At 43.7% G+C, this 21792-nt stretch overlaps 1 protein-coding gene across 3 annotated transcripts in view; it reads left to right on the top strand.

Annotated features, from left to right (window-relative positions):
- The window catches only part of col5a3a (collagen, type V, alpha 3a), a 44324-nt gene extending 23910 nt beyond the window's left edge, over window positions 1-20414 (top strand). For all 3 annotated transcript variants that reach the window (XM_035615537.2, XM_047328302.1, XM_047328303.1), the window contains 47 exons: window positions 720-773; window positions 969-1013; window positions 1203-1256; window positions 1747-1791; window positions 2165-2218; window positions 2727-2771; window positions 3118-3171; window positions 3768-3812; window positions 3955-4008; window positions 4103-4210; window positions 4704-4757; window positions 5102-5155; window positions 5272-5316; window positions 5500-5553; window positions 5877-5921; window positions 6102-6155; window positions 6296-6349; window positions 6576-6629; window positions 6757-6864; window positions 7188-7277; window positions 7549-7602; window positions 7806-7913; window positions 8218-8325; window positions 8428-8481; window positions 8652-8705; window positions 8820-8927; window positions 9047-9100; window positions 11857-11910; window positions 13144-13197; window positions 13333-13386; window positions 13521-13628; window positions 13737-13790; window positions 13879-13932; window positions 14113-14166; window positions 14288-14341; window positions 14435-14542; window positions 14639-14692; window positions 14853-14906; window positions 14993-15100; window positions 15191-15244; window positions 15455-15490; window positions 15938-15991; window positions 16092-16392; window positions 16617-16729; window positions 16867-16935; window positions 17661-17894; window positions 18290-20414. In XM_035615537.2, the coding sequence (XP_035471430.2) occupies window positions 720-773; window positions 969-1013; window positions 1203-1256; window positions 1747-1791; window positions 2165-2218; window positions 2727-2771; window positions 3118-3171; window positions 3768-3812; window positions 3955-4008; window positions 4103-4210; window positions 4704-4757; window positions 5102-5155; window positions 5272-5316; window positions 5500-5553; window positions 5877-5921; window positions 6102-6155; window positions 6296-6349; window positions 6576-6629; window positions 6757-6864; window positions 7188-7277; window positions 7549-7602; window positions 7806-7913; window positions 8218-8325; window positions 8428-8481; window positions 8652-8705; window positions 8820-8927; window positions 9047-9100; window positions 11857-11910; window positions 13144-13197; window positions 13333-13386; window positions 13521-13628; window positions 13737-13790; window positions 13879-13932; window positions 14113-14166; window positions 14288-14341; window positions 14435-14542; window positions 14639-14692; window positions 14853-14906; window positions 14993-15100; window positions 15191-15244; window positions 15455-15490; window positions 15938-15991; window positions 16092-16392; window positions 16617-16729; window positions 16867-16935; window positions 17661-17894; window positions 18290-18436 (3528 nt within the window). In that variant the 3' untranslated portion in view covers window positions 18437-20414. The remainder of the gene's footprint in view (window positions 1-719; window positions 774-968; window positions 1014-1202; window positions 1257-1746; window positions 1792-2164; window positions 2219-2726; window positions 2772-3117; window positions 3172-3767; window positions 3813-3954; window positions 4009-4102; window positions 4211-4703; window positions 4758-5101; window positions 5156-5271; window positions 5317-5499; window positions 5554-5876; window positions 5922-6101; window positions 6156-6295; window positions 6350-6575; window positions 6630-6756; window positions 6865-7187; window positions 7278-7548; window positions 7603-7805; window positions 7914-8217; window positions 8326-8427; window positions 8482-8651; window positions 8706-8819; window positions 8928-9046; window positions 9101-11856; window positions 11911-13143; window positions 13198-13332; window positions 13387-13520; window positions 13629-13736; window positions 13791-13878; window positions 13933-14112; window positions 14167-14287; window positions 14342-14434; window positions 14543-14638; window positions 14693-14852; window positions 14907-14992; window positions 15101-15190; window positions 15245-15454; window positions 15491-15937; window positions 15992-16091; window positions 16393-16616; window positions 16730-16866; window positions 16936-17660; window positions 17895-18289) is intronic.
- Window positions 20415-21792: the final 1378 nt, after the last annotated feature.

Raw genomic sequence — 21792 nt, forward strand, 5'->3', positions numbered from 1 at the left:
TCTATGTACATTCTGTCAGACAGACGGAGCTCATAGATCTTAAGAGCATCATTGAAGAAGCTGCAGGTTTTTTTGTCCACTGTATCTTTGTGGTGGACACTGGTTGATTCACAGTCTCTCTTTCTCCCAGCAGGCGAGGCTGGGGGTTCAGCAGGGAGAAATCATTGTAGGAAGAAACAGAGGACCATAAGACTTGTTGTGCAAGCTGGGTTAAACAAAACAGACACAGGAAAGCAGGAGGGTTGGCAGTGTTTAGGAGAGGAAGGGAGCGATGGGAAAAAGTGAGACGGTGAGAGACAAGAGAAATTTGCTTGGTTTGGAGACTGAGATAAGGGAGTCATGGAGAGAGGAAAGAGATGGATTCGGAGGGGGGAGAGATAAAAATCCTGGCCTGAATGATTATATTTCCATATCAATCACTTCCCAGGAGATCACAGATGTGGCTTTGGAACAGGTGGCTTGGCCAGCCTACAGAGAGGGAGGCTGACAAAAACAGGGCACACAACGCACTCGAACAAGCACAGACCAGCACAGCTAGCACATACAAAACCAGATGCACACACACACACACACACACACACAAATATACTCCGTCCCTTTCTGTTTTTCACTCTCTCTCTGTCTCTTTAGTTGTGATTTCTGGTTTAGTATTCCACACTCACTCCAGCTCATCATGAATGCAGGTTGGCTACTGACTATTTGCTGTGTTTTGTCTCCAGGGTGCTCGGGGTCTTGTTGGGCCAAGGGGGCCACCTGGCCCACCTGGACAGCCAGTAAGTCCACATTGTCTTGATTACAAGATCAGAGCTATTCAGTCCCTTCAACTCCATCAAAGGGGGCCTCTAGTGCATGGAATCATCGATATACCGCTGACGGAAAAACAAGCACGCTGCTGAACTGTCTCGCTTTTCGATCCGACTGTGACAATTCCTCCAGGATTTTCTGACATGTGTGCTCCCCTTTGTCAGGGTATTCGTGGAACTGACGGAGTACAAGGCTCAAAGGGCAACCTGGTCAGTCCTGTTACTTTCTTTAATAAATATATATATTAAGATAATTGTCCTTGGAAATTTGTATGTTTTTTAAGAAACTCCAGCTTTGTCTGGCCATCTAAAAAACCTGATAACCAGACATGTGATGATGAATTTATATATAAGAAAAATCACGTGAAGTGTGTGACTGACTGTGTTTCTTCTTCCCAGGGTCCATCTGGAGAGATAGGGCCCCCAGGTCAACAGGGGAATCCAGGAGTACAGGTACTGTACCAAAACAGCAACAACTACAAAACCCACTGCATTGTTGCTATGACAGTTAATCCATTACATATGAATGTATTGATGATTCAATATACATTATACATTATACACAACCACTTGCAAGCATCCAGTTGCAGAAAACATTTACTCTCTCACACAAACCTTTTTAAATTTTTTGTTGCATAACAACTTCCTGTTTCTGAGGACTGATGGTTTACATGCTATTCCATATGTTTCAAAAATTCTCCCAAAGCAACAAATTGTAATTTAAAAATGTTGCTGGAGACATTACAGTCAAATAAGTTTGAGTCAATCATATTTTCAGTTTCCTGGCTTCTAATCTAATGCAGACTGTCGGCCCACACGAGGACATCCACACATGCTGCCCATGGCTCTGACATACACACAACCCATCTCAAGCATAACCTCAACTCTCAGCGCCTCTTAGTCTTGTGACACTTAACCTGATTGATGCTTTGTTCTGGTCCAGGGCTTGTCTGGTCCTCAGGGTCCCATTGGGTTGCCAGGAGAGAAGGTAGGTAGCATGTCTAATTTCAGAAATAAAGCTGTGACCTTGTGACCTCTGTCATCACAAACCCCGGGGAGGCTGGCTGAGCAGAAGTGTACAAACCGGCCACGTCTGGCTTCCATTCAGACAAGACCAGGCTAGACAGGAAATCAATAGGCAAGAAACACACTCAGGCAAAACAGACACCGGGGACGCCGTTGACTGGTGCACTTCACGAGGCTAGACTGATCAAAGAAATAAAAATTGGACTTACTCATGAAATACAATGTTTGGTATCGAAGCAGCAAAGTGGGAAATGTGGTCTCTTAGGGGGAGCTGGGGTGTTCCATCGTCTCTGAAGCTCTACCACAGTGTTCATACTTCTCTCTGTCCTCTACAGGGTCCCCAGGGGAAACAAGGCATGCTGGGACTGCCAGGCATTGATGGCCCCACTGTAAGTAAACACAGAAACACAAACATTACATAAATGCATACAACAACAGGAAAATACAGAACCATGCATGTATCAATACCTTTGCACATTAATTTTTCTACATGCACATGCAAAGAGAGTGCAAATGACAACTGCACAACATCAATTGATTTACTAGAGGAGTCTGCACACTATTGATGCAATGCAATGCATTTCGGCATAGGCACATCGTTGTCCATCAAGTGTAGTCTGACAAATGGGTCAAACCTATGTACATTTATATAAAAGTAAGAGTGTGTATTTCCGCATTTCCTTATTTAAAAAAACGAACACTTTACGTTAATCAACAGTCATATTAATGTAATTGTAGTATTTTTTTTCCTTACTTTATTTTTATTCAAGTGCCAAAGGGGGTTGCCTCCTTTTTCATTGTTTTGGCCCATTCAGACATTTCAGTCAAGGATTGACACTATAATGATTTATTTGCAGCAGCACCAAGTAGATTTCTTTCATGTTTTTCCTTCTTCAGGGTCACCCAGGAAGAGAGGGCCCCGCGGGAGAGAAAGGAATTCAAGTGGGTATCTAAACAACTGAGGCTTGTTTGCAGTAGCAGGTTATTAAAAGTATCATGCCGTTTTCTGATAATTTATTGCACTCACTGACATTAGGTTACAATAATGCTTACTCTCATCATAATAATCATTGTGTTCCTACGATGTCATCATCTTTATTGTACCACAGCAGTAGCCCGTTAAAGTCAGCGGCGTGCGGTTCCCACTCATCAGCGTCACCTGCTTTTTCTGTGTCTGTTTTTGTTTCCTGGTAATAAATGATATGACACTGCGGCTGATTGGTCATTCATATGTGGACAGAGAAATGCAATTTGCTTGAAAAACACTGTTCTTTATATTTTCATGTAGGGTTCACTAGGCGCTCAGGGGCCTCTTGGGTACCCAGGGACCCGCGGCGTCAAGGTGAGACATGAACGCATCATGATCCCAGGTGTAACGCCCAATGAGATATTTATTCCGCCGCCCGTTTCCTTCTGCATATGTGTCTACCTGTGACGGACAAGGTGCTTGGGTGTATGACTGACAGTTGACAGATGGAGGGAACGCACCACGGTTCTCAAGGGGAACGCTATCAACAGAGTGGGGAACAACTGGCGGTCATACAGAGCAGAGCTGTGTGCACAGGAGTGGAGCAGTCCACTCTGACTGAGCGTGCGTTTAAAATCGAGGAATAAACTGGGGCTGTTAAATGGCATTCTACTCAGTGTTTGACTCTGTCACGTAGTCTGCCCCCGACATCCTTCAGGGGAAGCCTGACCTTGTTGGCAGTCATTAGTATGACATGAATGTAAGGTCAATAACCGCTCAATAACAGAGCAATGTTAGGTCAAGAAAAAAATCAATACTCACTTATAAATCATTTCATTGTTTTAGGACGGGATATTTTTGGAAATACAGGCAACCAGTGATTTTTCTATGTGATGTCCAGAGTTTTTTTTCGTAGGTTGGCTTGTCCGGGATATTGGATCGTTGCTAAATTATATATTTTTCCCCCACAGGGAGCAGATGGAGTTAGAGGTCTAAAGGGGGGCAAAGGAGAGAAGGTGAGTAAAAGATAGTGAGCTTTTGTTCCTGCAGCTTATGAAACTGTGGGTCGTAGGGGGGAGAACACTAAATAAAAAGTAGTGACGCCATTTATCCTTAAAGAACTTTAATTATACATCAAGTCTCCTCAATCCGTTACAGGGAGAAGATGGCTTCCCGGGGTTCAAAGGTGACATGGGACTCAAGGGAGACCGGGTGAGTGCGACCTCAAATCACCCCAGTATAATTTAATTTGAGTAATTCTCCATCAGATTGGTAATAGAGCTATGACTTCCATTCTTGACTTTAGGGTGACAATGGAGTGCCAGGTGCTCGAGGAGAGGATGGAACAGAGGGGCTAAAGGGCCAAGAAGGACCCTTGGGAGATTCTGGAGGTCCCGGCATAGCGGGCGAAAAGGTAATTTAAAAGAAAAATGTTTACACAAAATTTACATTACAAGACAACATTGGGGCACAAAAGAGGAGGATGGGGGATGAAATATGCTTCAAATTATAGGAAAAATCTTATCTATACCAGTATTATCCCGTTACAGCCATTATAATGTTTAAATAGTTCAGGTTAATTCCCTGAGCTCAGTTTTCAGCTGTGAATAGAGTGTTGTATAAAATGAAAATCAATGTACATGTGGATTTCAATGCAACCACATATATATCATGTGGTTACAGCCTACACCTGAAGGAAAACTACCACTGAACCAGAGCACTGAATCGTTCTGTCATCACTATGTGCATTCATTTAAAGACATCCCGCTGTATTGGTGCATGCATAGTCAGCAGCATGTCATAAATATCCTAATTCAATGGTTAATGCCATTTCATGGCGTTTTTGTTAAATATATTTTTCTGGCAGATTTCTTCCTCCCCTCTTATTCTGCCTTATCTCTCTGCAGGGTAAACTTGGCGTGCCTGGATTGCCAGGATACCCGGGAAGACAAGGTCCTAAGGTGATTAAGCATTGATGAGCTATTATGATCAGTTAATGTGTCCTCTGCTTCCTTCATCAGAGCTTTAACCAGAAAGATGTATGTCTTTGACTGGACTGTTTCCTGTCTGATTAAAAATAAAGGATGATGAATGGCTTATTAAAAAAAGGCTATTTTATTAATAGTTCTTTAGTGACATCAATTCATTACATGCTGATGAATGTTGTATTTAAGGCTGTGTTGGGCCCATGGATTAGATTTGCTTTAATTTGATACAGTGGTTAATTATACGTTAATGAGACATTGGGGGTGATGTGTGATGAATGGAGGGGCTGAGGCTGGTTAACCTCTACGTGTGTCTTCAGGGATCACTTGGCTTCCCTGGTATGGCGGGGGTCCCAGGGGAGAAAGGACGAAGGGTGAGGACTGTACAGACATTTTAAGCCCCATCACATTCTGAATTGTATGTGTAAACTTTTCTACGTATTGTAAAATAAGTGAGTGATAAATAACTGTTAACCTTTATATAATGCAGGGTCCAGCTGGTCAGCCAGGGCCTGGGGGCCAAAGAGGTCCTAATGTGAGTACAGCTACAGATATGCCATATTTCTCTCAATGCATAAAGCTGTTTGCTCTAATTAGACACCGTCCATTTACCTTGACTTATGAGAGTGAGGCACACTGTTACATCACTGTAATGTTTTTTTTACATCACCAGACATTCATGCATGTGCAAATCAGATTGTTGTTTGTTCTCTAATAGGGAGTCCGAGGGGGGAGAGGAGCAAAGGGGCCCACTGGAAAGTCTGGAGAAAAGGTGAGCGCACACACCCCCGGATAAACAAAGACATGTTCACGTACAGTTACGCAAACATAAACCCACACCTGACTTTCTCATGAAGTATTAACGAATGAACAGGCCGAGTAGGAACTGGTTGTTGCTGTTCACTTCGAGATGACAAGCCATCTGGTGCAGTGAGAAGCTTCTGTTTGGCAGGGGAGGCTTCGGTTTACACGCTCACCCTCAACGACCATCTTGGGAGAGCTGAAGATTTGTTGTCGGGCAGAAAGCTAAAAATGTTAGAGTGACTCGCGTAAAATAACTGTTCTTATTTGTCTTATGTCTTGTCCACCTGGTAGGGTTCTTCTGGGCAAGATGGTCCTCCAGGATCCCCTGGAGAACAGGTAATCTTTGGACCCTCAGATGATACTGTACATACAGACTTCATAACACCATAGATTTACAGCCTGAAAAACAATCTTGCCATCAAGAGATAGTCTCATAAATCAGTATAGGACAATCACCAGAAAATATGATCTGTGGTTCGGATCAGAGTTTCGATCATCTGTGTTATTATTCTCTAGGGTCCCCAAGGACCACAGGGAAGAAACGGCGAACCAGGACCTAAAGGCCCTAATGTGAGTGGGCTAGACGTGCACTGAATAGTGTTCGCCCGGTTGATTTAATGTTACTCATTTTTACCTCATTCCACATTTCATGCTCACCCATGGTCATGTTCACGTTATTACAGTGATGTAAGAAAATGCCTCCTTCACAGGGTCCACCAGGAAAGGATGGATTACCAGGTCACCCAGGCCAGAGAGGGGAACCAGTGAGTCACCTTTACTCTCAACAAATCTACATATTTAATATACATTTTTTCCCTTAACCTAAAGTCAACGTGATCGACACAGTAAACAAGTCAACAGTTATGACTCATTGAATTACAGCCGTTCCACTAAGAGAGCAAGTTGAGGGGCCTATACTAAATCAAGGAACACACCCTCCCTGTCTGATAGAGAGACACCTGATTAACCTGTCCTTGTCTTGTTCTTCAGGGGTTCCAAGGCAAGAACGGACCTCCTGGTCCCCCAGGTGTCGTTGGACCACAGGTAAGAGGATCCGCTCATGGGATATTAGTTGATTTATTTATTCTGAAGCAAACAGCTGTTTTTCTCGGGAGGCATGTTTTTGAAGAACTGTAATGTGAGGTTCGTTGTGCACTTTGGTTGTGTTCAGGGCAAATCTGGTGAGACGGGGCCAACTGGAGATAGAGGCCATCCAGGCTCACCAGGACCACCCGGTGAGCATGGTTTACCGGGAGCTGCCGGGAAGGAGGGTTCCAAGGTGAGTGGTTTTCATCATAATGTCAGGATCATAATCACTTATCAGCACCAACTTATTACTGTTGTACCAGATAAAGCCCAAGGACTCTCTCAGCACTGTATGAATATCTTATCTCCTGGGTCTCATCCTATCCTCTAATTTGCTAATAAATAACAGAGGAAACCTTGCGGTGTTGAGTGTATTACGGCTCATAAAAGATAAATGTTCCTTTTTTGGTGTGGCTTGCTGGTTTAAGTGATTAATGACTGCATCAGGGCCTGATGCTGCTGTCTGCTGGCTACTTGCCTTATATCAAATCAAATGAGTGTGTGTGTGGTTTCCAGGGAGACCCAGGTCCAACAGGAGCCTCTGGGAAAAGTGGCCCTGCTGGGCTCCAAGGCTTCAGAGGGAGCAGGGGGAACCCTGGTGCCATGGTAACACAGGATTCCACATATCTCATTTCTTCACCTTCATTCACTGTCAGATTCATCCTGAAATGTGCAGTTTGTGAATAAATCCGAAATCAATCTTTCAACTTAAAATGATAACAGCATGCTAACTATGCAGGAGTTTTGCAAACTGAAATTCGGATTTGAAAATCTAACCAAAGCAATTAGAAACTACTTCAAGTCACTGATCATTTATCTTGCAATGAATGTGGTTGTCACTTGGTTGTGAATGCTGTTTGTGGCTCTGTCTCTCCAGGGACCTGCAGGTCTGAAAGGAGGCGAGGGCCTACCTGGTGTTGCAGGATCTACTGTAAGTCTGATTTCATTAAATTGCTTCCCATCACATCCCTTGGTCTCTGTTCGGCTTCTATGTAATGTAGAATTCTAGGACATACGTGGCAGGAGGCTGTTTCCATGGTGAAAAGTGATCGTGCCCACAACATTTAATCAAAGAGTGAATCATGTCGCATTCTCACCTAACCTCGCTGCCTCTCTGTCTCCTCTTATTTCCAGGGTGCTACCGGAGAGAGGGGCCCTGCTGGGCCGGCTGGCGCTATTGGGCAGCCAGGACGACCCGGTGGCGTGGGTCCTGCTGGGCCGATGGGAGAGAAAGGCGAGCCAGTAAGATTGGGAACATTGCTAATTTTATTTCTCAGGCAACACATACTGTACCATCACCTCCCACCATTCGGTAATAAGCAAAACAACAACATGTGCTCTCGCTTCGGGAATGTTTCATTATGAGACAGGGAGCAGTAGGTAAAAGAGACACAGAAGGAGAAAGGGAGGGAGATTAGGCCTGCTTTTCTTGGGTGTGATTTTCCTCCCTGGTACGTACATGAATCAATGTGTCATGCTGTTACATGTGAATAATAAATATTTTAGCATTTACTAAATGTATTATGTTTTCCCATCTGTTCCCCAGGGAGAAAAGGGGCCAGTGGGGCCAGCTGGGCATGATGGGGAACTGGGACCTGTAGGGCTGCCAGGGGCTGCAGGACCTTCTGGACCTCCAGGAGAGGATGGAGACAAGGTAGTTGGACATTGGTCAACTAGCATGGACCGCAGAACTGCTTTAAAGTGCTTGCAGATTTTTGGACTCATTTTGTTTGTGTCTGTGCATTTGTCTCCATAGGGAGAAACAGGAGGACCAGGCCAGAAAGGCAGCAAAGGAGACAAAGGCGAATCTGTGAGTATGAATATTGTGTTCTCACATCATCAGGAGGCTTATAATCAGTTCGGGATAACTTGTAATTAATTTGGTCTGGACAGTGCATCCTCTGGTGGAAATAGCAGATGGTTAAAATGATGTCTTCCCTGCAGTGAACGTGTATTGAACTGTCCCCGCTGCTTTTCCAGGGACCCCCAGGACCTGTTGGAATTCAAGGGCCTGTGGGCCAGCCTGGACTGACAGTATGTTGTGATAACTCAGAATGCATCACGTGAAAGTATTTCATCATAAGAGAAAGGTTGGTTGGTTTGGTTGGTGCGCCGTTGACCGTGCTGACCTGTCCGTGAATCTTTCAGGGTGCAGATGGCGAGCCAGGCCCTCGTGGGCAGCAGGGAATGAACGGGGCAAAAGGAGATGAAGGTCACAGAGGCTTTAAGGGGGCATCTGGTCCTTCTGGACTACAGGTAAGGATTGCTATAAACTCTAACTCTTCATCTCCTTGGATAATCTCTATTTCTTTCATGTTTATTTTTATTTCTATGCCATGCCTGAGGCCGCTTGCTCACCATATCTGCATTTGTAGGGAATGCCAGGACCACCAGGCGAGAAAGGAGAGAGCGGGCATGTTGGCTCAATGGTAAGAACAGCTCAGCAATCTCACAACATTCAACACTCAACACGTATCCACTGCTGTGATCCAGTGTCAGTCACAAGTCCGTTCTCAACAACACTTCTCATACATCTTGTATGATTTTGTGATTAGAACACTGTCTTGGTCTTGTCTGATATTGTCTTTACTTTGAAAGTGTGTTTCCACTTTGTCTTCAACCAATTTCAAAGATCTTGATCAGGATCAAACATATGCATTGGTTTGTACACAAAAAAATTATTTTTAGATAGATTGGGGATATGATGCGAGAAAGGTTCCTTTTTTATTGTAAGGAAACTCCTAGGCACTGTTCTGTGTTTGTGAACACACGGGCTTCTAGGGTAAGGTCACCAAATAGTCAAAGATAACTTGATGACGTATATTATACTGGTGACATCTTACATAGTAATTTTGGGCGAGGCTTTACAGATTTTTGGTGTGTATTAAATGTTATTCATTGTTGATATCCCATTTAAAGAATGATCAAATATGTTAACGCATTACACATAATCATATAATTCTGCAATTACAGCACATAATTACTGGATACCATTGTGTTATAGAATAAATCTCATTCTGCCTTCATATTAGAGACACATACTGCAATAAACTCATTCCATGCTTAATTATGATTTCCTAATACCAGGGAATTGCAATTTTTCGAATAGACTATTACAGGAGCAAAAGGCTGTAATTAAAAGTGGAGAAGATAAAATATGATGTTGTTTTTGAGATTCTATCTGACCTGGTGTTTCCAAGGTTGCCCAAATCGCAGCTCTCGTAATTACAGTATTGCACAGGTTCAAGGCATCAGCAGCCTATGAACCAGAGCTGGTGCGCAGACAGCCCAGCACAGCTCATTAAACTTGAATTAGTGCCACCTATTTAGTTTGTTAGCACCAGCTGTGCTGATTCTGCGGCTTTGTGTCAAACTCGTGGAACCAACCTTTTTCCTGTGCCGATAATCATTAGCGTTTACCACCCCGAGACTCCGGGCTGTGGGTCTTGAGTGGAACTCACTTTGCTCTGGTCCTCGATTAGTCTCACTGATCTTTAGATGAAAGCCTGCCATGGTTTTGAACTCAGCCCGGATACACATTATCTAATGCACACACAAAAATGACTCATTTAGATCAAGACATTTGGCTATTCTTCTACTTCCAGACTAACCCACCATGACGTCGCCCATTGGTTTGGGAACTGTCGTTTTGAAGCGTCGAGTTTAGTACTGTGACCAACATCATCTTGTTGTTTTTTTCAAGACGTAGGAGTGGGGGGCATGCTCTCTGACTGAGAGCACGCCCACCTACACCTGCAACCATGCACCAATTGGACAGAACTAGATGTCAATCACGCTGTATCCATGCGCCAATGCATACAGTGCTTTATCGTCTATTTTACTCAAAATGAACAAGATGAACATCGTGCTGCTTTGAAGAAGACTTGAAACGAGAGATGGAGACCGCTAACTCCTGAGGAAAATGTTTACCGACGGTATTAACAAGTGAGAAGAAGAGTCATTTGCTCATAGGCTTTTATAGAAACTGACTTCCACATTAGCTTCATTGTACTGGTGACTTCATCCATTTTGATATGCAGTCTATTTGGTGAACAGGAAAAAAAAGCCTCTTGAACCTTTCAACCTATAACAATCTGAACTCATCTTTTCAATGTCAATGACAAAATAGACCATGGTTTCATGCGCGAGAAAGACAATGCCAGAGAATGAAGAGGTAAATAAAAGTAGGAAATAGATTTTAAAAAGAGAGAGAGAGAGAGAGTGACAGAAGGGAGGCAGTGGAGCAGCGGAGTGGAAGGAAGAGGCAGGGCACTGATTGTGAGCAGGAAGACGGTGTGACAGCTGCTAATCAGATTAGCCTCAGCCTTGGCTGTCTAATGAGCATCCTCCTTTGTGACAGTCATCTCACCACGCCGTCAACCATGAACACACGCTCAACAAGAGCCTCTATGGCCCTTCTTCTCCACAGCAAGATTAGGGGGGGGGGGGGTGCATCAAAATGGAACCAAAACAGAGGAAGGAGGGAAAGGGAGAGAGGGAGGAGAGAGGCTGAGGAATCAATGGGGAAGTTTCGTACAAGTGTGCGCGTTGCGGATCACAAATTTCTCCCCTCTAATGCTCAAGTATTTCTCTGCCCAAAGGATATGTTTTTCCTCTAGTCCCACTCAGTCTCTCTCTCTCTCTCTCTGGGCAGATTGTCTGGTTTTCTGTCTGTGTTTTTACAGCACGGGGCTCCCACCACGACTTCAGAGGGATTCGGCGCACAGCTCAACATCTACTCCACTGAAATTGAAGCCGAGCACAGTTAGGATTAATTGCTTGGCGCTCGCTTGAGCTGCACAGAATAGTCAAATCACATGCAGTCACTGTGCATGAGAGAGTATGGTCTTGCACATCACAGGATAGAGGTTTCTTATTAATAAGCGGGAATAAGGGAGAGGGAGTAGGTGGGGAAAATTAGAAAGAATCTGAGCTTGTGTCATATTGAGGGTAATGACCTGTCTGGACGTCTTCATCATGTCACAACGATAATGATCATAGATCTGGGGCCACTGCATGAGCAATCAACCATTGACTGACTCCTAACTCTCATTCAATTTAGAAAGGACCAGCCAACCCCTAGTTCACTTCCAGTTTCTATCTCTGTGTGTATTTTATTAATACAGTGTATCCTTATTATCTGCACTGAGATCCTACTAAAAAAAAATAATTTCTCTCTCCACAGGGACCCCCAGGACAGCACGGACCACGAGGCCCTCAGGGGTCCATTGGCGGAGAGGTAGACTGCATTACGTCTACATTATTTAAGACAATAAATGCAGCAGAATGGTCCATTGCTTATCAGAATTACCAAATATTATAACGGCAGTCTCATAATGAATAAATGTGCATAATTTTTAATAATTTCTGTCTATCAGAATTTAGGCGGATGTCCTTGCATTCATATAGGTTATTATTCTTTGTTTTATATTTGTTCTTGTAAATAAAAAAAATAGTCATTATAATTCTATTTATTGCTTTGTGTACTCCAAAGTTTTTTCAAATTAATCTTACTCATAAAGGGAACTATTGAAATTACACATTGTGTGAATATTGGAATTCTGATATTTTCCAGCAACTTATCATGAAGAAAACATGACAGTGAATCATCTATGGAATAAAGAAGAATCCAATTCAAGACACAGTCTTATATGAAGATCAAACTGAACTGCATCGTATGCTTATATTTTCCAGTCCCTCATTTCCACAGATACTGTCTCTTTGTTTGAACACTTCCTGCCAAAGACCCGCCGCCACATTTGAAACTTCAATTATTAAACAGTATTAGGATAAAATCCCTGGGAGGGAGTTATATTTACTACTCTATGAATCATTAAGATGTATTATACGATCATCCCTGAGATGCAGTTATATTTACCTCTAGTAATGGCCATCTCTCTACAGTCCCTCAGAGTGGTCAATTATTCAGCAGTGTTGCAGAAAGCCGTGTGTGCCGTGGAAGTGCTTCATCATAGGAAGCATGGTAATACAGCGGTGCAGAGATGGTGGGATCCTGATAAAGGAACAGTGGAAAAGAGCAAAAGATGGAGCGGGCTGGCGTGTGAGGAAAGAAGCTGACAGCAGGAGCTCAGTAGCAGTGCATGACTGTACTCAGCTCTCCTATTCTACAAGACAAGCTTTTACAGGTTGCAGGCAGAATATACTGAAATACATGTGTGCAGGCTAACATGCACAAACAAACAAACCTACTGATGGAGAGAGATGGGGAAACAGCATCCATGCAACTCAGATACTATCCACCTTGCAAACCTGACACGCAGTATTTTTCCCCGTGTTGTGATTATTTTGTTCCAGTTTCAGCATTCGGTTAGCAGAACTGCTGACAAACCAAATAGATGAATACTGTACCTCGCCTAGAACTTGATTTTTCGTGAATCAAATGAATATTTCACACTCGCTCTTGTTTCATAGGATTCTGATTCAAGCTGTTCTTTCTCTCCTCCTGCCCCAGGGTCCACATGGATTGTCTGGTGGGGTCGGCCAGCCTGGACTTGTTGGAGAGAAGGTCAGCATTACCATTAGCGACTACACTGCCTGTGCCTGTGCACATAAAGTGGAATGGTGGTGGTTTGTGTACATGTGTTCATGCGCCAGTGCGTTTGTGGTGTTATATGTTGCTAACAGTCCCCCTCTCTACCAGGGTGAGGACGGTGAGGCTGGGGACCCAGGATCAGTGGGAGAGCCTGGCATTGCTGTGAGTCACATAACCTCCCTCCCTCCCTCCCTCTCTCCCTCCTTCCCTCCTTCCTGGTTTGCTCAACATCATCCCCTATTTGCTTTCTCTCTTTGCCCTTTCAGTGATTGTAAACTCATCTGTTGTTGTCCTAGGGTGCTAAAGGCGATGTGGGGGAGAAGGGTGACTCTGGCCCTCCCGGTGCAGCTGGGCCTCCAGGACCCAGAGGGGTACCAGGCGAGGACGGATCCAAAGGCAACCTCGTGAGTCTGTCTCTCTGGTTCATTGACATTTTCTTGCTCTGATTGTTAGATCAGTCAGTCTGTTAATGTCACACGTACGATGGCTAATAACAATTTTTTTGCCCATAGGGTCCTATCGGATTCCCCGGAGATTCAGGACCCCGTGGAGAATCTGGCGTTAATGTGAGCATTATTGTTATGGTTATTTCATTAGTAATTATCTTTGATTTATTTTTTTGATAACTTCCCCCTCATTACATTTCTTCATCAGGGGGTAGATGGTGGACCGGGACCTAAGGGAGACAATGGAGAACCTGGCAAAGCAGTAAGGTTTTTTTTATATGCTTACTGTATATATTTATAACACTACCATATTTTGTTGCTTAGCTAAAGTCTTTATCCTCTCACATTGTGAAACTTTAAGTCTTAATTACTGTAGCTGGGCTTTCTCCTCAGTGTTTACTGTTTTCATGATTGGATGGTATTTCTGTTTTTTAATCTGTAGGGACCCCCTGGAGCCTCTGGAGAGCCTGGTCCTTTAGGACCTCCTGGACGGAGGGTGAGCTTAGTGTATTGTATTTTGTATATATGAATGTAGTAATATGTGTGTTTCCTTATAGCTTTCTTATGGTTAATAGTACTCATCATCATCTGAGCAACATTGTCTTTCTCTCACTCAGGGTCATGTAGGTGCTGCAGGAAAAGAAGGGAAGCAAGGCATGAAGGGAGCAAAGGTAAGGATGAGGAATGGTACTCAGCAGTTGTATATCTTGCCCATCAACAAAACCTTTTTGATGTAATTTGCTCACTCTCCCGTTTCTCTGTAGGGGACAATGGGAACCCAGGGTCCAGTGGGTAAGACAGGCCCTGTTGGACCCCAAGGACATCCCGGAAGGTCTGGCCCAGAAGGACTCCGAGGCATCCCAGGTCCCTCGGTTAGTACATGCTGAAACCACATGAGGTCCTTTCTGTTTATGTGTAATTAATGTTTTGACATGCTGTAATAATCAATCCCTGTGTTTATTTTCCAGGGCGAACAAGGGTTAAATGGGCCACCCGGGCAAACTGGACCACCAGGACCAATAGTAAGATTCTTATATTTGCCTGATTATGGAGCCCAGAAAATAAGAAGGGGCTTCCGGGACATTTCGATTAATAAATCAGGATTCAAACCCAACACAAACTAACCACATTTCAGTTTACAGCATTGCTGTGACCAACTAATGCATATGGTATTATTAACAGGGGCCACCTGGACTTCTAGGACTAAAAGGAGACCCTGGAACGAAGGGAGATAAAGTGAGTGTTTAGCCCTTAGTATAGAGAACACTTTGTGCCACTCTAAATCCTTGGAAACTATGCTAATGAACCATATCTCTCTGCAGGGTCATGGTGGGTTGATCGGTCTAATTGGACCGCCAGGAGAATCTGGTGAGAAGGGAGACAGAGGCCTGCCCGGGATACAGGGTACACATGGATCGAAAGGAGATGGGGTACATGGAGCAGCAACATAATGTATTTGAGACAGTTATGTTCAAAGAAATCTTAGTTCAGTAACAAGATTTGTTTGTCCTTGTATGCAGGGTGTCGCCGGCCCACCTGGTCCCACAGGCCCACCAGGACCACCAGGACTGTCAGTAAGTGACCTGGGTGTTACAAGGTTTTTTTGATGATCCTTTTCTAAGATTGATTGTGTTAGAAAAGGATCACGAGTACAGTGCTGTTATTATTTCATTGTCAGTAGAGTTCAAATTTTCAGCAGGTGCCTGATTCCCCAGTTAACAGCTTATTACAATAACTTTAATTTATTTTTTGACTGTTTGCTTACTTTTCCTCTTCACTCTCAGGGTGCATCTGGTGAGAAAGGATCCAAGGGAGACACGGTGAGTCCAGTAATCTGTCTTATTGATTCATTGCCATTCCTGTACTCAACTTGGTTAGCAGCTGCTGGGAGCATATGTGGGTGAAGAGAGAAAAAATGTCTGTTGGCTTAAATATACCATGCGCCATAATCATAATGCTCAGCTATGTTTACCGCATGTCTTTGAAACTAAAAACCTGCTGTACAGCCACTCTTGCCTAGTGTGTGATTTTTCCATTGGGCTCTTTTAATAGGATTTTGTTCTGGTGTGTGTGATGTTACGAAAACCACTATAGTGTGTCTTGAGAGCCAAGGCTTTGACCACAGAGTGCTGATGCACAAAGCGGGATAATCCTATAAAGCAGCAGACATATCTGCATGGATAAAGCCGGGGTTTAGCCAAGTGGTGTGTCAGAGGCTCCAGGTGAGACATGATTGACACAAAGTTTTGTCTTCTTTTATTCTCCAGGGAATTGTTGGTCCCAGAGGTGATACAGGCACTGCTGGCCCACCAGGACCCCCGGTGAGTACATCCAATGATCCACATCACGACCTTCTCAGTGTCAACTTTATCCCCTTCCTTTCTCTTTCACCTCTTGCTCACCTCTCTGTGCTACCTCCAGGGACCCCCTGCAACAATGATTCAGCCCCTGCCGATCAGGGGGGGCAAGCGGAAGAGACGAAGGCACTCCGATCGGACGGGAGGAATATCCCCATCAAGGGAGGAGGATGTGGATCTGGACATGGAGGAGTTCCTCCAGGGAGATCAGCCTCTAGAGGACGCAGAGGGAATGGAAGAAGTCTTTGCTACCCTGTCTTCTATGAAAACCGAAGTGGAGTTGATGAGGAGGCCTCTGGGAACCTTCGAGAGCCCTGCCCGCACCTGCAAAGAGCTCATGATGGTTCAGCCTCACTACAAAGATGGTTAGCAAAGACATTGCTTGATGCCCATTTCACAGACCGCTTCTCATCACCTTAAAAGTTGCATCTAGTCTAGGAAACACTGGGCATGTTGGAAATGCACACACTCAAACACACAACCATTTCAAGTCAAATCTGTGTGTCATTTTACCAGCTGCATGTTATCATCGTGTATGTCGTAACATCTGGTGCTTGTTTGACTGACATGCTTTTTGTGCACTTTGTAGGAGACTACTGGATAGATCCTAACCAGGGCTGTCACCGCGACTCAATCAAGGTCTACTGCAACTTCACAGCTGATGGAGAGACCTGTCTGTACCCTGACAAGAGGACAGAGATGGTAAGCCTCCAATGTCTCAGTGTCAGCCTTTACAAAGTCGACCTCATCGTATTACATCGGAGCGCAAATACCTCCCTGAATCCCTTGAGCCTAAACTTTTTACTCAACATCCTCCTGCTCCCCCTCTGTGAATCTAGGTGAAATTAGCAGCGTGGAACAAAGAGAAGCCAGGAAGCTGGTACAGCCAATACAGGAAAGGAAAGCAGGTACGAAAAAAAAAAACATCAAAACTTTCCTCCTGCTATTATTTCCACCTGGCTCCAAATGCCAGGCAATCCTTTTTCAGCTACTACCACTCGTCCTATTTGAGTGTTTGAGTGATATTCATACGCATGACTGACAAGTAGAGGTGTGTGTGTTTGTATCTACCCAGGTGCACATGACAGATGTGAATGATGCAATGTTTTTGTTTATTTGCGAACTTTAATTTATTAGTCCATTTGAAATGACAGAGTTGATTTGATATTGTGAGCAGTTGGTTTCAGGAGTCAGAGTGACTCGCACAAAGTCATTGGCAGCTCCATCTCATTGATTAGTATTCAGGGCAACACGCTAAGAGCACTGGCTTTTCACGTGCACCCGATCGGACATCTCATAACCCTCTGAGACAATCACTGAGCTGCCTGCACAATTGCAATTCACTTACTTTCTAACCCAGAGTGCTTGAATTTGCTTTTTTTTCCCTTCTTCCCTTAATATCCTCACGTTCTACTTTACTTCCTCTGTCTGTCATGATTTTCAAGAGAAGTTGCAATCTTGCTTACAAAAATTTCCATGAAAGGGGAACATTTGTACTAATAATTGTAAAGGAAATACAATTATATGATAGAGAGCTTGGGCGTGACTCTGCTGATGCTGTTCTAAAGTTGGGTCCATACTAACATGCTCTACCTATGACGGAATCTAACGTCCGCGTGTTTGCGCCATCCAGTTCTCGTACAACGACAGGGACGCGAACCCTGTACATGTCGTTCAGCTGACCTTCCTGAAACTACTGAGTGCCACGGCCAAGCAGAGCTTCACCTACACCTGCCAGAACTCGGCAGGCTGGTTCGACGGCACCTCCCGCTCCCACCAGCATGCCCTCCGCTTCAGGGGCAGCAATGATGAGGAGCTGACACAGGCCAAAAGCCCCTTCATCACTGCAGTGCATGATGGATGCCAGGTCAGTGCTGGGACATGCTCTTGTCAACTGGTACTTGAGTTAATAAGTGTCTAGTTATCAAATCACTGACTTCAAAGGGGCTTCAGGCAGGCCATTCAAAGTTTGAAAAAAGCAATGTTTGTAAGTTTATCTCCTTTTTTCATCAATGAAATTATAAAAAGATTTTGTGTAGTTTTTGTGTTTTGATCTACAATTTCGCCCCAACCTCTTTTTCTTAACAATAATGCATGTTGCTATAGTCATAGTTAGTTTTTTAATGGTATCTCTGTCATCCTATCTTAGTCATAGGAAAAAAAGATTGTAGATTCTCGTGAATGAAATGAACACTAGAGTGGAGATGGCTAGCATGTTGAATAAAGACTGAATCCTAAGAAGACTTTTTTTTTCTCTTTCAGTTCCGCAAAGGTCAGGAAAGGACTGTTCTGGAGATCGAATCCCCCTCGGCAGAGCTGCTCCCTATCGTAGATGTGGCTCCTGTCGACTTTGGCAAGAGCAACCAGAAGTTTGGATTCCAGGTTGGACGAGTTTGCTTCAATGGTTAACACCTCTGCCAGTGACAAAGAAAAAGACCTGCACAGCAAGTTTTCAAGGAAAGAAAATGGACTTTTACCACTACCCTGAGCAATATTTATTACATTATGTTCATGTATGTGGTGGGTTTTGTGGTATATTATTTAAGATTCTTCAACAGCCAATGAAATAGGCTCTATGGCTTTACAACAATAAGAAGAATGACAAGAAAGAGGACATGCATCAGTGGGCACAAAGCACATTCACCAAAGGGAAATCTTCCAGTTAAAACTATTTAATTCTGTGTTTTTTGTTTTCTTTTCACTGGTTGAGTGTCCTCTGATTGATCCTCAAGAATTGTGAGGACCGCACCACTTGACGATGACCAATCACAAACGGGGCGGATCTGTCCGATCACGGAAAGGAACTTTCTGTCATCCTGTGGTACGAGTCCGTTAAGTGGCACTCCTCAGATCATGGATGAACTAGTTGCCACCTAATGTTTTACAAAAGACGCGGACTGAATAAATCAGAGACGTTGTCGTACTCATTTGCAATCGCAGATTTTCACCTTAATGACAATCGCAGAGCAGTTGTGCACTAGCCTAGCATATTAATTCCACACCAGCACCATAATTAATTTCCTGTGTGCAGGAATGATAAATTGTCCTTTTTACCCTTCAACTGCAGTTTTCTCAGTGAATTACCTTGATTAGTATTCAATAGGTGTAGCTAGTTACTGGACCCGACACTTACTTGAATGGATAAGGTTGTTTGCTTCATTGGACTGCTTCCCTTCGTGGGCTTGATAGTAAGCTCAATGTTTCCACAGACTACAGTACTGTATATGTCACATTAACACCCCTTCTACTGTGGTATGTACTTACTATGACATACCTTAGCAGCTAGGTTGGGGATATTTCAGGACAAGCATTAAGAGCACGCTGATCATACAGCTCTCACGTCCTAAGGACTGCGGGTCCTTTATACCAGGAGACATTTCTCGCATGTCTTGAAAGCATTTTATAATGGCTGACATAACCCGTTTTCACTTTTCTGCCCTGCTCAGCGGTTTTTGTTTTTCTCTGGTCTGTTCACATGTTGACATTTGAACAGAATATGTTGCTGTTCATTTGACACGATTTGCTCTTCAATGGTGCTAAAGAAGATTCTGTTATTTTTGTGTGTCTGTGTTTGTGTGTCTCTGTGGCCAGGATTATAGGACTAGAGAGGGAATGGGTTGTTGCTCTTTCAGAAGCATGAAACACCGACAGAAGCTGGGTACAAGTCTACTGTGATTTTTTTCTTCTTTTTTTTTTTTGCACATCTTCTGGCTGATTGTGGCAATTTCACGGGGCCAGTGAAATGAGGATAGGGCCAAATCAGAGCGATGTGGTTGATTGCCTTAAAGGGAAAATCCACTCATGAACCGAGTTTACACTGTGCTGCACCAGTGGTTTTTGAAATTAAAATTCAGTATCTACACACACCGACAACTATTTCCCTAAACTAGAAATTACCAAATCATGAATGTTGAGCAGCTTCATGAATTGATTCATATGACATAGTTACTACAGTCAGTCTCTGCAGTTTAGCTAAAATCAAATCGTCTTCAAATTAACAAATAGAGAGTATGAAATATTACAGGAATTATATATATGTACTGTATGTAAATTATATTTTACAGTAGATTTTCCCTCAAACAAATGACATTTCATAATGCGCTGCTTACCTCCTCTGACTCAAACAGTAGACTGTATCCAGCATGTGTTATATTTTTTCAATTCACTCCCGCTGTTCTGTTTGTTTCATTGCATTTACACATTCCAGTAATTACCTCCTGTCCTCCAGGCCCAGGCGCTGCCCCTCCTGTGTATAGTGTTTGTTGTACTAATTTTATATACTGTACAGTTATTCTGAGGACTTTATGAGCAATAGCCAGTTGCCTGAATGAAAAACGAGTGTAAGTGTCAAAAATTGATGTGCGAATAAAAACAAAACGAGGAATCATCCAGTTTTCCTTTTCCTCTCCAGACCCCACAGGTGGGTTAGAACAATATTCACGAGGGCGTGTGGGTGTCCGCAATGTCCAGAGTGTAATAGGCAAACAAGGTCCTTCATTACCAACTAGTTCTGCAACATTCACTCAACAAGCTTGCAATCAGCATCCCCATGCCGCTGATGTTATCAACAATGATTTGCGCCGCAGTTCATTTATTTCAATTAGCCCTGTTTCAGTCCTCGAGAGGGAAGGTGGGGGAGGAGACAGAGGAAAAAGGAAGGATGGATGGCGGATGGCGAGAACAAGAGAGGCAGCGAGAGGAAGATGCCGCTGGGGAGACTTGCGCTGTTTGGCGGCAGCAGCACAGGCTGTGCCGGTTGACTGTACATTCGTATGTGACAGACACAGTGAAATGGCAAACTGCACTAAGACTATTTTTAACCAGCACAAAGTCAGACCTTTGTGTTTAAACAATTTCATTTGCTATCTTCGCGGCCATGCGCACGCACAACACACACACACACACACACACACACACACACACACACACACTCTCTAAAGCCTATTTTCTCGCGCACGCTGCACTCATCCCCTTTGGGGCCCACTGTTCAAGGTTAGCATCAATAAAAGAATAAAGGTTACCATGCTATTTTTTTTCTCTTCTCCTTTGGGCTCCCTTCCACTCAATTGAATTTTAACCACACTAAGCTCTTGACCAGGAAAGGTCATCTGTTGCCACTACCTCAGAATAATGATAAAGCAGAAGAGCAGTGCGATTGTCAACATGGTATTTCCACACTATGGCCTTTTTCTTTGCATGCATTCCATCCCTTTGTCCCCATCATTCCTGTGACATTGTATCTCCAAAGTCGTGTTTCCCTTCTGCTGAGAGCTGCACGTGCACGTTTTATTTATGTTGAGAGCCGAAAACCTTAATGCCAGAGTGATATACTGTACGTACACCACCAACTGCACTGGCCAACAAATAATATCTCATTTTGAGTGAGAGGGAATAGACTGTCAAGGCAGTTTGGCACGCAGACACACTTCCTCTGGACCAAGTGCAACACAAAGAGAACACATTTCTCACACATCATAAAACGGCACTCCTCTTTCACGGGCCTCAGAATTGAGTTGTCACACATGACCATCATTTGGAAACCAGTGAGATGTCTCTCTCCACTGTACAAAGATTAACCAGCCTGAGGAACGCGATGAGAAGAGCTCTTCATCCAGCTGATCCTGGAGCTCAGCTCTGGAAAATGCCGGGAAATGGCACTGTCCCGAGAGGAAATGTGTATTTCATGGCACAAGTACAAACATGAAACAAAACTGAACACTGTGGATGCAAAAAAAAAAAAAAGCTTATAGGGAAAAAAAAGGTTT

This window comes from Scophthalmus maximus, chromosome 17 (assembly GCF_022379125.1).
Source record: "Scophthalmus maximus strain ysfricsl-2021 chromosome 17, ASM2237912v1, whole genome shotgun sequence".
NCBI classification, from domain to species: Eukaryota; Metazoa; Chordata; class Actinopteri; order Pleuronectiformes; family Scophthalmidae; genus Scophthalmus; species Scophthalmus maximus.